The sequence below is a fragment of the Canis lupus genome, chromosome 26 (assembly GCF_048164855.1).
Source record: "Canis lupus baileyi chromosome 26, mCanLup2.hap1, whole genome shotgun sequence".
In the NCBI taxonomy this organism is placed as follows: domain Eukaryota; kingdom Metazoa; phylum Chordata; class Mammalia; order Carnivora; family Canidae; genus Canis; species Canis lupus.
This window is the reverse complement of record NC_132863.1, coordinates 29,037,410-29,053,462: the sequence shown is the minus strand read 5'-3', so window position 1 is coordinate 29,053,462 and position 16,053 is coordinate 29,037,410. Positions and strand designations below refer to the sequence as shown.

The 16,053-nt window shown below is 37.1% G+C and overlaps 1 protein-coding gene across 7 annotated transcripts in view; it reads right to left on the bottom strand.

Annotated features, from left to right (window-relative positions):
* The window catches only part of RALGAPB (Ral GTPase activating protein non-catalytic subunit beta), an 83,032-nt gene that overhangs the window by 37,244 nt on the left and 29,735 nt on the right, over positions 1–16,053 (bottom strand). For 4 of the 7 annotated variants that reach the window (XM_072801003.1, XM_072801006.1, XM_072801007.1 and 1 more), the window contains 10 exons: positions 14,520–14,555; positions 13,096–13,297; positions 10,143–10,310; positions 9,487–9,601; positions 8,967–9,114; positions 6,601–6,665; positions 5,267–5,396; positions 3,338–3,471; positions 1,886–2,068; positions 509–660 (listed from right to left, as the gene is read on the bottom strand). In XM_072801003.1, the coding sequence (XP_072657104.1) occupies positions 509–660; positions 1,886–2,068; positions 3,338–3,471; positions 5,267–5,396; positions 6,601–6,665; positions 8,967–9,114; positions 9,487–9,601; positions 10,143–10,310; positions 13,096–13,297; positions 14,520–14,555 (1,333 nt within the window). The remainder of the gene's footprint in view (positions 1–508; positions 661–1,885; positions 2,069–3,337; positions 3,472–5,266; positions 5,397–6,600; positions 6,666–8,966; positions 9,115–9,486; positions 9,602–10,142; positions 10,311–13,095; positions 13,298–14,519; positions 14,556–16,053) is intronic. The other 3 variants (XM_072801008.1, XM_072801009.1, XM_072801010.1) reach the window with 3 other exon arrangements.

Genomic DNA, 16,053 nt, shown 5'->3' with positions numbered 1-16,053 from the left:
TTTGTGTTCATCTCTTATCTTCCCTACTGGACAAGAAGCTCTTTGAGGGCGGTAACTGAATCTGATTCATCTTTACAACCCTATTAAGAGGGAACTCAAGAAATCCTGACTGAATGAACTTCTAATATGTACTATAAATGTAACAGACTACAGACCACTAAGCTAAAAAGGAGGAGACCTAATAGTGTGACCTCAGGCAGATCCCATCTCTGGACTCAGGCACCAAAGTGAAGAGGAGAGTAAAGTTCTCCAAGATCCTTTCTAATTCTACCACGACATGTCTTCAATTAATGCCAACTAGCACAGAAAAACAAGGACTCAAACTCCCAGCCCCACATTCCTGGTTTGGTTCCCAAAACATGTTTTTCCTTTCCACTTTACTCTAGAGAAAAAGTATCCTGGAAGGTTATATCACTTAATGCTGAACAACTGGGGAGAGGAAACAACATGGATCATAGCTAACCCCATCTAACTGCCAGGCACAATCCCTGTGCAGTCACTTTCATACCATGTTAGAGTGGCTTCAGCAGCATCCTTTACCCTCATAGATGCAGGGTTTGGCTCCTTATCTCCTTTGTACTTGACCTCTTGCTCACTGTTCTTGGACTTACTTCCTGAAATACCCAGTTCCACAATCTCCAATACTTCCTTAAGACAGTCCTAGAAGCAGGAGAAGCAAATCAGTTTTTGTAATATACCTATCTTGTGAGAAGATAAGTACATCAAAATGCTAACAGTGGTTCTGTTTTGGCTGGTGGGCTCAAGCTTCCTTCTCATTTTAATAGGTGTATGTTAATTTCACAATAATATAATAAACTTTGCCCCCCAATTTCTCTTTAAAGAAATGAATTTGAGTGTTAAGTTAGATAATAATTAATGATAAATCTAATTCAATCTTATCAGTCATAATTCTTATAAAATTACCACAGACTATAGGATCAAGAAAGCCCAAGTTAAAGAGACAGAACAGTAATTCAGCTAAACCCGGGGTAGTTTAATAAGACATATTAGATTGTCCAAAAGGAAGTTCATCAGTTACTGACATTTTTAAGCAATTCTTGGTACCATAACATTAGAAGCCATAAAGAAAATAACTAAGATTTAATCAACAGTATTATTTTATAAACGATATAAAGCTCTCCATAAATATTCAACGAGCCTGATATCTCTTACTTATACTATGAATTCTTCATAACTGCCTGCCTCCATATAAGGAAATTATTAAATAAAACAATGGCAAAGGAAATCAGCCTAGATATCTGGGATATCTGGACCTACCTGAAAGTGGAAAACATGTGAAATGGAATTTTTACATACAGGCAAACCTTTACATCAAGCTATGCTCTAGGTTTGCAGCCTGGCTACCAACTGCCCTTTGAAGTTTGGCAATGGGTGATCAAAGTGCCTTCTGACCATCCTGAGGCTACCACATCCTTTCAAGAAAGAATATTCTTGATAGTTCAGATAAATCAGTCAAGGCTCTATCTTTCAAAAGAACTTCTCTATGGGTTAATTTGCAACCAAATACAAGCATGATGACAATTTTGAGTTGTGCTCAAAAGGACAAGTGTTCTATCAAAATATAACAAGTATATTCAGTTTAAAGTATGCAATATTGTATTTAAATATTCTCTTTTAGGAGGCATTTTCCCAACATACATTTTTTTTTCTCCTTCCTCTTTTAAGATCTAGTAAACTGGGACGCCTGGGTGGCTCAGCAGTTGGGTGTCTGCCTTCGACCCAGGACATGATCCTGGAGACCCAGGATCAAGTCCCACACGGGGCTCCCTGTGTGGAGCCTGCTTCTCCCTCTGCCTGTGTCTCTCATGAATAAATAAATAAAATCTTTTTTTAAAAAATTAAAAATAAGATCTAGTAAACTAACCTTTTCATCAAGCATATCAGGATGCTCTGTCAGCCAGACACAGAGACACTGAAAAGCTGCTACTATCATGGAGTGCAGATCGCGGGAGTGAAGAGGAGCTGGCCGACTACACTGGTACACGATGTAGCTGCACACAGAACTGATGGCTCGTTTCCGGTCTCCCGAGTCAACCATCACCTTCACCTGAGCATATTCATATGGGGAACACAGTTAGCCAGAAACTGTACCAATTTCACAGTATCTTCACTGTAGCCTGGCCTTTCTGACACAGTAATACACCACAGAAAACTTTGCTTTTTAAAATATTTATACAGAGGCACCTTGGTGGCTCAATCAATTAAGTGTCCAACTCTTGATTGTGGCTCAGGTCAGGGTTTACAACCAAGGCCCAGATGGGGCTCTGTGCTGCGGGTAGAGCCTGCTTGAAATTCTCTCTCCCTCTCTCTCTCAAATAAATATATCTTAAAAATAAAATATTATTTATACAGAGAAACAATATTTCAGATAAATTATCACATAATACTCTATAAAATCAGAGGACATTTTTCAAACTCTACAACAGTTATTTCATTTTAGCATATTTCTTCATTGGCTAAAACCGTTTTAAACTCCTAGATGCACCTATTCATCATTGCTAGATATCAAAAGAATAGCTGGCAATGCAACATGTGTACATTTCTTAAGCCCTATAACCCAATGCTGCGGTGATGCTCTATGGGCTATAAAGTTCTGTATAGCTAGCTGCTCAGAGGTATAATTCACATACAGGAAACTACATATATTTGCAGTGAACAATTTTATAAATTTTGGCATAAATATACACTTGTGAACTATCATATCACCACAATCAAAATAGCAGACATGCCCATCACCCCCCAAAATATCCTCATGCACCTTTCTAATCCTTTCTTCCACTTCTTTATGCCCCCTCCTATGTTACTACTGATCTGCTTTCTGTCAATACAGGTTAATCTGCATTTTCTAGAGTTTTATACAAATAAAATTATATGTATTGTATTCTTTTTGAGGGGAAGGGATCTAGCTTCTTCTACTCAGCACAAACATTTTTGAGACATATGTACATTTTTATATGTATTTATCCAAATCATATGATCCTACAACAGCACCAAATGTCATGTTGGAAATTTAAGGGTATTATAAGCAAATACAAAATCAACAAGTATTCTATTAGCATATGCAAATAAATAGGAAGATTGAAATGTTTCCTGTAACTTAACAGCAAAAGTATTATTCATAATCTTTCAACCTACTAAAAGAAGTAAAGTTCATTTTGTAAAATTTCACTTGGAGGCTCATTTTTGCACACTCTGGATACAAACTATGTTGAGTATAAGCAACACTGTGATACCCGTACCAAGGAGTTGGGAGATACAGGAAAAAGAGTCATGGTCTAAAGCTGTTGGGCTAAAATAAAAGGACTGTCCTTCTCACCTTTGCCAGGCCAGAGAGGAGCTCCAGCGCTGCCAGTGATATGCTCATGTCTTGCCGCCACTGAGAGTTGAGTCTTTGGGTGACAAGATGAATGCTGCGAATCAGGAGCCCAGCAGCTGAATCTGTATTAAGAGCTAGGATATAACCCCAATGCCACATCCCACAGGGAGGGAAAACAACTAAGCATTAGTAACGAGAAGCACAGCATTCCACCAGGCACAGACCACAGCAGCCACAGTGAGCACGACGGGCACCCACACAGTGCTATGCTCCCCACCCCACTGGCCTGAGTATCAAGCCTGACTAAACAACAGTGCACAGGGCACACACACTGGACCAAAGCAGCTTCTAGCTCCCAGCTCAGGTACTTTTATACAGACATCCACTAGGATTTGGCAGTTCAGTATCATTCTTATAATAATATAAATTTTAGAATTTCTTAATTAACTCATAGTTATATTTTCATAAAAACAATGAAAAGGCTATCAATTATTTCCTCAGAATTTTATAGAAAAAATAATTCACATTTTAGAATCTCCTCAGATGCTAGGACTATCCCAAAACATCTGTTGAAATTATTTTTAGGATTTAAACTATCAAAAGTCACATGCAATGCCTTTTCAAACACATTTTAACATTTAATTCTCTAAAGCTACTTTAATACTTCTTAAAAAAGTAAATAACCAAGTCACCATGTATTTATATGGCCTCCAGTTCTACATTTAAATGTAATTACTACTTAGCTAATAATAAATAAGGACAAATTTAAATGGAATTTATAAAGGAAGCTTTAGGGACATTATACCTGTCGATCCTATCAGAAAGAGGGCAGTGACAACAGAAAAAGGAATGATCATTAAAGAGAGACATTCATGCGACACTAACACAAATCTGGATTTCTTAATAAAAACTATGACATTACAAGGAGAACTAACACCAGTTCAAAAGGCTGAAACAAACAATAATCACTTCAAACATTCATGTTAGAACACATACAATAATTCAAAAGTTTTTTAGTTTAAAAATGTTTTAGAAAGCATGAAAAACAAATTTTCACCTATAATACACTTAAATCCATGAACATAATGAATAAGGTAACAATTTAAATAGCTTATTTATAAATGTAATATCTAAATTTATTGAATAACCACACAATGACCTGATGTTATCTGATATGCTCAAGGATACTTAACCCAAATTTAAACATGCTTGGACTCCTAGGCTCATGAATTCTCCAGATAATTAAAAAATTAAATTCACATCTAAGGATCTAGATTTCATTCCAGTCAAATCAGACTAGCACTCACAGATTCAATACAATATTAATAATTATGTGTAAAAATACAAAGGCACCCACAAATTCAAAGAACCCATAAAAGTAATTGCCAAGGGTAGAAGCCATAACTGAATAGGATGCTCTCTACTAGCAAATGTTTCCTTACTTTCACTTAAAATTTGTGACTGAAAAATCTAACCAGTTGTATATAGTAGCATTTATAGTTTTTAAACACAAAGACTCTCTCCTTTGGGTTCCATCTAATGTATATTTTACTACTCCACTTATCACACTACCAGTAGTTGATGTGCTGGCTAGCTCTGTCATCCTGAGGCAGAGGACATCCTATTTCTCTGCAGTACCAGTATCTGATACAGAATATAGAGACTTTCTGACCACTCACTATAATCATTTATAAAATCTAATAAACTATCCAAAATCTAGCTACTAAAAGTTATAGAGCTAATTTTAAAAGGTTTGCTTTCTCTTAAAAAATCTTTCAGACTAATAATCTATTATACTTAAGTACATTAAAATTATGAACATTAAAATTTTGTTTAAAAAGATTTTGTTTTATATATCTGGGCATTAAAAGTTATTCAATGAACTTTGGATTTCAAAAAAAAAAAAACAAACAAACAAACATGGCTTACCATAATCCCTTAGGAGAGCTTGAGCAGGTCTTTCACTATCGGGAGTTGTGGGTTCTGTGCTTCCACCACTTGCTGAACTAATACCACTATTAGTACGACTATGACTCTTCAGGTTATTTTCTCCACCACCCTAGTCAAATAAAAATGAATCAAGTATTTGAGGGCTACATCCAAAACTGACAAGCACAGATATAAGTCAGTCATTAAAAGTCATGCTGATAAAAGGGAATGGGCCAACTAAGTAGCACAAACGGATTCACAGATAAAAACTGACAAGAGATTAAAACTACTAGTGGTGTTTCTTCAGAGACACCATCTACTGAAGGATATGAAGGGTCTGATGATTATGGATGTCTATTCTGGAGTCTTCTTTGCTGCTGTTTACAAAGGGCCAGCCCAAGACCTTTCCTATTTTCACTAGACTTAACTAGCTAATGACTCTGGGCCCTTAAAGAATTACCCTAGGGCCTCCTAAGCAAAATTTCAGAACAGGAGTACAATCTCAAGAAAACACAAATAAACAAACAATAATAACTTTCAAATGTAGTTATATAACACAAATGATATCATGGTTAGTATAAAGATTAACTCCTATATGTATAGCAGCTAAGAAAGGTATCTGTTAAAGATTTCTCTCATTTTTCCCCATATAAACAAAATTCATTATATCCAGATCAGCTGATTATTATTAGCCACCTATTGGGAATATAATTACCTTAATAATAATTTGATCACTCATCCCATATCTACCCAGCTCTATATCCAACATATTAATTTCCCCACTCTCCTGCCTCTACTCTAAGCATGGGGATCACATATCCTGAAGCCAGAAGCAGGGAGCAGTGGGAGTCTCTGGGAAGTTTTTTAATTTGGAAGTACTGGTGTTTTGGGGGACCTTCGAATTTGGTCTAAAGGAGCTAAAAGAGCTCATGAGATGAAAAAGAATAAACTTGATGCTTGTTTCTAGCCAGTGTTAGATCTACTAGGGATAGAAGGAATTATGGAATAGGGAGGGTTTTCCTAGATTACTAAAGCCAGTTCACCAACACAGCAAAAGAAGTTAAGAGCTTTAAGTGCAAACTGTCCAGAAATAAAGACTGCATCTAGTTGAAATTACTCTCATGCAGAATCTCCCAGGGACCTGACAAATGGTTGAGGAAGCACCGGTAAGAAACCTCAAAACATACATTTTAAAATAGGATCCTTCTGAATCATTGAGCTGCATTTACAAACAAATGCCTTTAAAAATCACAGGGACAGACATTTTGGAATGCAATTTACATAAAATCAGGTATTGTTATTATCTGACAGATTACATGTGGTATGCTTCTTACCATCTCCATTTGGCAACCAATGGCTTCTAAAAGTGCTGAATCTTGAACAATATTTAACATTGCCCCTGTAACAGCAAAAAAAAAAAAAAAAATTATTTAAATATAGGACAAGACTACTAAAATGACTAAACTATCTCAATTAACACCAGAGATAAGAATATGATTTTAGCTGACTATTCCTGAAATATCCATAAAATTACTAATAAATCCATTGACTGGCATGAAAAAAAAAAACAACACACTCTTTAGAAATGCCCTAATTCTGATCTGCCTTGAAGGTTCTTTTTTTTTTTTTTTAAAGATCTTATTTATTTATTCATGAGAGACAGAGAGAGAGGCGGAGACAGAGGCAGAGGGAGAAGCAGGCTCTGTGCAAGGAGCCTGATGTGGGACCCGATCCCAGATCCCTGAGCCAAAGACAGACGCTCAACCACTGAGCCACCCAAGGTGTCCCTGCCCTCAAAGTTTTAAAACTACATTTTCTAAAATAAGTCTGAAGCCCAAACTTAACTATATAAAAACATGACCACTATCAGGTATTTTTAAATTGGTGTTTAAAACGATTGTAGACATCTCAATTTCAAGGCTAATAAAAACGAAGAAAAATACTATAGAATACTTTTAAAAAACAGATCATATTCTTTTAGAAATAAAAGAAATCACAAAATAAAAATCACAGCTATATCTTTCTGACCATACTGTTTTTATAAAAAATTTATTTATTTGAGGGAGAGGAAGAGAAAGAGAGAGAGAGAGAGAGAGCGAGCATGAGTGGGGAAAGGGGGCAAAGGCAGAGAAGAATCTCAAGCCAATTCCCCACAGAGCACAAAGCCTGGGGCCCAGATGCAGGGTTCAATTCCACAACCCATGAAATCATGACCTGTGCAGAAATCACCGGTCAGAAGCTCAACCAACTGAGCCACCCAGGTGCTCCTGATCAGATTACTTTTTAAGACTGATTAAATCCATATGGTTCAGGGCTACCCCTGGCTGCATATTCTGAAGGTGAGCTGCACATATTTACTATCAAGGAATTTACAACCCTAGAAAGACTAGAACAGATATAAGACAGTGAGCCTAGCTATACTGCTTCTCATCTCAGGGCAGGAGTACTCTTGTCCACAATGGGTAAGGAGAGGACAGACACAGCTTTGGCAATCTATGGCAAGAAATGATAATTGACTATTTCTTGAAATGCACATAGGGAACTCTTCAGAACAAGGGTGAGGCAAAACTAAGTAACGACTTTGTAGAAAATTATCTGATTTCAAGTGATACGTTATTTGAATGACCTAAAACATTACAACTTGGAGGTTCTCTCATAGCAAGGTTTAGCCTCTGTTCTTTCAACTCTTATAGAATGAAAGGATTTATTCTTCCCCACTTACTCCATCTTCTCACTGAAGACCATACTATACTTCCTGAACGCTCATTCCAACTACTCCTGCCATCACCAATTCTTTGGCCATGACACTTCCTCTCCTGAAATGAAATCCTAGCCTCCTTTTTGCCTATTCAAATTCTGCCCTACAATATCAAATTTAACTTTCACTTCTCCCTATGAATTCTTCCTTGCTCATTTGGTGTCTTCTCTCAACACTGAAGACACTGAACAAGATAAGCAATCAGCCCTACCCTCTGTCATTATCTGACACTTTTGGAGGATATACTAATTTCTTCAATAAGACTTGCTCCAGGATGAAAGCCATGCCACTCAGTTCTTTAGTGCTCTCCTCAGAGCACCTGTACCTAGGACCATGTCCTGGCTTTGATGAAAAGCCATTAAGTACAGAAAGAGACAGTTGTAGTAATCAAGCTGAAAAATCATGGAAGCCTGAAATATGGCAATGGCCACAATGATAAAGAGTCATTTAAGAGTGATTTAAGAGAATCAGTATGATCAGGAAACCAACAGAGAACATGAAGGAAAAAGGAAGGAAGCACAGCAGCAGCTACTCCTCAGTTTCCTCCTGGCAGGGTTCTGATATGGCTTCCAGAATTACACCCATCTCAAGAATGTTCCCCATGGACATAACAGGCAGGAGGCAGAGGAGAATGCAGATATACAGGAGGGAAGGAAAGAGGAGACAGGGAGAGTAAAAGGGGAGATGGGGAGAGGAGGAGTGAGGAAAGAGAAAAATAACACAAATAAGACTAAGCAAAAATGACCCCCTAAGACAACTGTTAACGCTTTCCCCTTCCCTCATCTAACCTTTTTAAACTTTTTCGCATATAAAAGCAAACAAATTCTGCCTCTGGTTAAGTAGAGCTGTATTAGACTCGGGCTCCAACACTGACCCTGCCTTCCAAGCACGCCTGGGGTCAACAGTATATGGGTTCACCTACAAGAAAATATGAACACAAACCTAGTATCATTTGAGTGTTGTTGGGGTCCGTTTCCGTTTGCAAGGCACCTATTAGTATATTCACAAGTCTCAACTTCAGGGACAAAAAAGTTATTGGTTTATCATATGAAGAGCTGTCATCATTACTAAACTTCCCTTCCAGGACCACCTATGGAAGAAACATAATATTCAACATCAACTGTTGTGGTGCACTATGCCCATGTGGAAACTGTTACACTGGACAAAGAGACCAGGCTAACAAGCGAGGCTTTCAATCTGTCTAGTTAGCCACTGTGCTAATTAAGTCTTGCACTAACTCACACAATACATGTTAATTAGCTGTCACTAGTTATCACCACTTGAAATGGCAGACCAAGGCATGCTGGCTGGCTGATAGAATAAATACCACAACAAATCGTTGATTTGTCTGAAATAATCTGAAAAAAAGTTTTTAAAAAGCTCATGTTCCATCTTTAAAATTTGACTTGAATAAGCACACAGAACAGAATATAGAATATGAAGAACTTTAGTAAAACATTACCTCAGATCTGACTGTGCCAAAATGATGAGGGAGGGGCAATAAAGAAAGGAGGATATTAATGGAAGATCTTCTCAATTCTGTTGGATTTACATAGCTTTTGAATTTTGAGAGTTCTCTGCCAAAAAAAAAAAAAAGAAAAAAAGAAAAAGAAAGAAAGAAAGAAAGAGCTATTGGTATTTCCAAACCAAAGTATGTTTTTAGCTTTTTGCCAAATACACATTATGTCAATTTTTCACAACTGGGTTTGGTTTCATAAAGAATGCAGTAACTACTTTCTGCTGAGTTTATATTCTCTAGGGTGTGTGTGTGTCTGTGTGTGTGAATTTCTACATTAAACTATTATAGAATTAAACTAGAATCTGATTGATTGATTCTACGTGCATGATCTACTCTATAAAAGTAGGACCTCTGGGCTGGGGTTGCTCTTAGCCCTCTAGACCAGTCCAAAAGGGATTCAACATGCCCATGGACAAATTAGAACTAAATAAAATCAGGGGTTAGATGTATCTGGATGCTCTATGCTCACATAATGTGACCTGAGTTCCCTTGGGCTATAAAGACAACCACACAGATAAATTAGGAAACTGGGAAGGAAGCACCAAAACAGACCAAGCCAAACCCAACAAGTGATATGCTAGTACAGAGTGAGAGCTTACCTGTCAGGCAAAATGGTTTCAAGAGCTGAAATAAAGTAAGGAACCACAACATCAATCCCTTTCAAGTCACAGCAGAACAAAGGAGGGGAGTTTAGAATAACGCTGGCCAAGACAGGATGGCACACATAATCATTTATCTGCAAACCTTGAATTAAAAGCATGTAAAATCTAGGAAAGCAAGAAAAAAATTTTAAATAAACTGCTGATCAATTGTTTTCATAATTATTAATATTTTCTACAGTAATCTGAAAGTCTATTTCCACTCTTCACTACTTCTATCCTTTAAAAGGTATTACTGGAGTTAGAATAATTCAAAAGCAAATATACTATAAACCAATAATTTTTCCTAATGAAAAGAGAAAAAGATTCACATCTATTAGACCTCCTTCAAGTGCTAAGCCTTGCAACTCAGTTATAGGTGCCTGCAAATGAAACCACCAAAACAAGACAAATGGCTGTAGAAATTATCAGTAAATAGAGGAATTAGTGAACTAAATTCCATATTAGTAAAATTTTGCAACATTTCCCAATTCCTGAAGGAAAAAAAAAGTGTGTATTGTGTCTTTTTCCCCTTCTCCATCAATTAAAGAAAGAAACCTCATTCAACCCTGCATTCACCACCACACATGGAGGTGAGTCTTTTAGGGATATACCTAAGCTTACCTTTTTTTAGCCTCCTTTCCTAACCCCCAATCAACTAAGTATTCAATCTTCCATCATTCAAAAGCAACTATATCTGTGAATTCTACTACTGTGAGGCACTTTTCTCCACAAACCTCTTCGGAAACAACTCCCTCACCTCCTGGTCGCTATTCGGCACACTGCCATCTAGCCTCTCTTTCTAGAAATCAGTTGAAACCATGTCAGCAAATAACCAACGGCCTCTCAATTGCTAAATCCAGACGACATGTCTAAGTCTTAATTTAATCTGCCTTTTTAAAGTATTCAACCCTTTAATTACTCCCTTCTTCTCTTCTTTTCCTTCTGTGACCCCTGAAGTTATTTCCCATAACAGACCCTCTTACTCCTCCTGCCTCCTATACTGGTGTCCATCAGGCTGTCATGCTCCACCCTCTAAGCTCTCTCTCATGCTAACCTGGGTTTAAGCCACTGAATATAATCAAATGAATCTCTAGCCCATGCGTCCCAACTGAGCCCCAGATCTGTTAGCCAAAAGTGTGTTGGATACCTGAAGGCAGGGCATGTCTAATTATTGATTATTGATAACATGTACTGATTACTCTAGTACTTCCTATACACACACACTGTCTGCACACAGTAGGAAATTAATAAAGATTTGTTGATTCATATCCTACATGCATCTAAAGTTCAACAGTTTCACAACTAAGTTCATCACTTGCCCTCTAACAAATCTGCTCTTTCGGTTGCTCATACTTCCACCCGTCCAGTCTTATGGGCCAGACAGAAAGCACATGGTCATAGCCTTATTGCCATTGGTACTGTTCAGGGTATATCACCAGCCCAGAGCCTCCCTCTTGAGACCATGCCCCCACCACAAGGGATGAGCTCCAGCACTCCATGTGACCCCTCCCTCACAGCTGTAGCTGACTAGAACAGAAGACACTTGATTAATCAGATCCTCTTTCCCAGGAATCTGAAATTAGGCTTCAGAAATGCTAACTTCCCTGCTGGCCATCCATACCAAAGCCATGGAATTTGGGAACTCAGAAGCATATTGAATATAAGAAAAAAATCTGTGGAGAAGAGAAAACTAAAGCACTTCTGGGAAACCATGGAGACAGAGAAACAGAAAGGAGGAAAGTTGTTTTGTTCCCTGAATACTTTCTGATTCCTGGTCCCTGCCCTTTGTGAGGCCCTGCTGCATGTCCTGACCTTAGAATGTATTAAATAGCATAATTTCTCATAACTCACTACTATTTTGCTAAAACCATACCGAGGAGTTTCCTGTTACTTAAAGTTAAGAACCTAGTAAGATACCCCTGATTAGCTCCCTGCATCTACCATTCTGTCTGTCTCAGGCCTCTAGGATTCTGCACTAGGTCCCCTCTGATTCATTTTAATCCTCATTCCTAAGAACCCAGCAGGTACAGACACGTGAATGCTCTTCTTGATCACTTTAGCAGCTTTGTGAATGATCAGGAAAGCAAAACAGAGTCAAGAAAAATAGGAGGCCACTACAAGTCAATTTAGGAAAAAAATGACAAGGTCTAAAGTGTCATGATGAGGAGAGAGTGGAAAGATTAGAAAGAGGGTTAAGTAGAAGAAAGGCAGGACTTGGTTCACCATCTAAAGACAAAGACTCTAAAGAGAAGAGTCTAAAATGACTCCTAGTTTCTGGTCTAAGCAACTGAATGGCTGGCAGAGACAAACACAGAGATGGTTGAAGTCAGAAGACCCTACTCAACCTAACATAGGCTAAACACCACTCATTTTTTTTTTAAGTCCAGGACAATCATCCCATCCTCTGTATCTCCTCCCTGAACCCCTGGGGAAAGCGTGTACTGCTTCTTCTTCTTCTGAATGCCTGCAGCACTTTACTTCTACCTCTCTCCTATCAACTTCCTATTATTACTGGATCATTGTTACCTGTGTACACGGCTTTGCTCACTCGAGAAAATAAGCTCCTTAGAGGCCAGATTTACAGCTAATATTTCTGGATCATCTATAGTGCCTAATACTGTGCTAAACATATATTTCATTAGTGTGATCCTTCCAAATCTCTCCATCGTTAATAAATGTCAAATATGATGAAATAAATACTACTTCTAAAATAAAAAAACATCTTAAGGCAGGTAAAATGCAAGAATGTCAAGCAAAAATTCCAGTTACTTAACAGACATTTGCAAGTACTACAGATCAAAATTTACTTCAATTTTACTTCAAATTTTACTTCAAATTTACTTCAATTCAGCCTTACCAAGCCACTATCAAAACTATATAAATGGGAAAATAAACAAAAAAATTCTAAGACCTGGATAAATAAGCTGGCAGAATCTCTTCTCCAGTCTTCTTGCTACAAAAAATCCTACACAGTGTCCCACAAGCCTCAGCTCTTCCTGCTTCATAGTTATCAGGAAATTCACTTGCATCAAACATAGGATTGGAAACCATGGTGTCTGTGGACATTTGTGACCCTTTCCGTCGAAACTCCATGCTAGCTTGTGTTGTAATGGCTGAGGAGAGAAAAGAACGTTTTATTATATTTGTCAATATGCAAATAGGCTCATGGGACCCTGGACACAAAGATCAATTGTTGGTGTCATTAAATTGTTACTTAAATAGAATTCAATAATGCTTTTGTTTGCAACTATATCTTAGTTTTTTTTAAGGGGCTCTCTGAAATCTTCTTTGAAAATGGTAACAATTAATTTACAGTGGTATTATCAGTTTAATAGATTCTACTTGAAGCATTTTTCAACTGAATTTTTGATCAGCAGAGTACATTTGTATATATCTGTATTCACATACAGAGATATAACAAAGAATTTGGCTTTTCTATTATTCATTCTGCTTTTTCCTCCCCCTGTAGAATGATGCTTAAACATTAAGAAAAATAGCTACTGCAATTTACATTATTACCCCAGACAGACATCATAATTGAATGGGCAAGCCCATGCCAGTTTGTATACTTTAGGGAAAGGGCAAAGTAAGGATGAGAAATGGGTAGGGAGGAAGAGAGAGCATTCCCACCACCCACCCAACTCCAAAACACACACCAAAGAATCGCCCAACCAAGCAAAATGAGAATGAATTTTAACAACCACAGACAGCAGCTAACTTGAGGTTGATAAATCAGAAAATTGGATTGGTAGGAAAGATTATCATGGTCATTCGTTGTCACTGAAACAGAAGCCCTTTGAAAGTTGCTTTTATTTTTAACAAAAGATTTCATAGTGTATTGAAAATCACTCTGAAATCTTTTATCGCTCTACATGAAATGTTTAAATTATTTTGTAATAGTTTTAATAGAATGCAGAGTCAAGCATAAATCTTTATGCAACTTCCCATGAGCCATTTTTAGTCCTGAATAAGCTATCCAGCAATAATACATTTGAAAAAACACTACATGCAGAATGCATACAAATCAAACACTAAATCTGTAGAAAAATAAGCTTAAAGCTTTAAAAAAAAAAAAAAAAAAAAAAGCCAAAACACAGTTAGTGCAAAGTCCTGGAATTCATGACATGACCAGACTAGTGTACAGAAATAATGGGACTGATTCAGGCAGATTAATTTGCTTTTGCCAACAATCTTCCCCATTCAAAACACAGAAAAGTATTTTTCTTCCCAAGTGCAAAAACTACAAGAGACAATGACAATCAAATTTTTTAATGGAATTATGAAAAAAATAAAAACATGACTGCAATTAAGGAGAAGCTTCTGGTTCCTACTTACAAGATTTATAAGAAAGAAGAATTTGGATAAAAGATGCTGCAAGATAATAGAAATAAATGGAAACAAATCAAAGGACAGCAGTAATTATAAAATACTTTAAAGATGGTGAAATTTTACAATAAGTTAAGAAGCTTTTTAGCTTTTTAAAAGTTAGATTAAAAGCTTTATGATACCACAAGCTAGTTCAAAAACAGGAAATTGTGCATTCAGATCCAAAATTATGATTTTTGTATCATGCAAAACAATGAACGAAGAAAATTACACAGCTACAAAGAATTGAGGTTTTGAACTGCTGATAACGTGCATTAAAATTTAGTTCATTAACCCTTCCCAGCTCAATACCACTTCTGCAAACTACAGTGTAATGTCGCATCAGTCTTGAGCTAACCAGTTGATCGAAGCAAAGACCTTAAGTTAGAGGTGAACTGCAGGGCAGAATTCCTTGATGGCAGCCAGTACTTAGAGAACCGACTAACAGTGTTCATTCCCCGTCCCTCCGCCCCCTTCCCCCCCCCCACCCTGCGGCTTCAAGACCAGCTCTCAAGAGCACCCAAACCCAGTGAAATACCAGGACACTCCTGTCTCCTGGGTAATGTAACAGCCTTTCTCATCTCCAAACACAACAGGGGCAAGAGGACCTTCTATCTTTTCCGCACCAAGGAAAATGTTCAGGGTTAAAGTAAGAATTGGTTTACCACATATCTAAGTTCTGGTTTCTATCTTTTGGCACAAGAGGGTGAGTAAAGCTGTTACAAACTCCCTAGAGAATGAGAAGATTTGTATATTCCCCTTAAGCAAGCCCACCAAGGAGGCAGGAGATTGAGACATTCTGGATTCAGGGATTTTAGTGTCAACAGCTTGATGCCCAAAAGTTATACTACAAAAATTGCACCTTAATAAAAATAAAAAACATGACTGATTCATTCTAGAAAATACAATACAAATTAACAAATATAAACATGGTTTAGAAAACTCAACATATAAGGTACATGAACATAAGAAAATATAAGCCAAAAAATGGTTTTCTAGAAGTTTTCATTAGCCATAAGTACATACTTATCCATACAGAAGCACAAATTTCAAACTTTTAAATAAAATATGGAAATGGAAGAATATAAAGTGTCTGAATTTGAAGAAAACAAAGGAATCTGTAAACTCAAACATGCAATCTTGAATTATAGTCCCCAAAATATCTTCATATTCACGACTTTTTAAATTATTTTAAAAATTTAAGAACATCCAAAATGATTATACATGTATAATGCTCATATAGACCTTAATTCTGAGATGATTCATAATAGCTAGGAATGCATTTCTGAGAGAAAACAGAGACCTTTATGGTCACCATGTTAGTTTTAATTCTTGGAACTAATATTCTCCCTAGAGATGCATGAACTAATGCAATTAGGCATCCTTTTCTCTCAACCTACTTCTAACCCCAATCAGAAAAGTGCTTTCTTATCAAACAACCAATACACTCATTAGTGCATATAACACAGTGCCTGGGCATAGTTATCGCAGCTCAATAAATGCT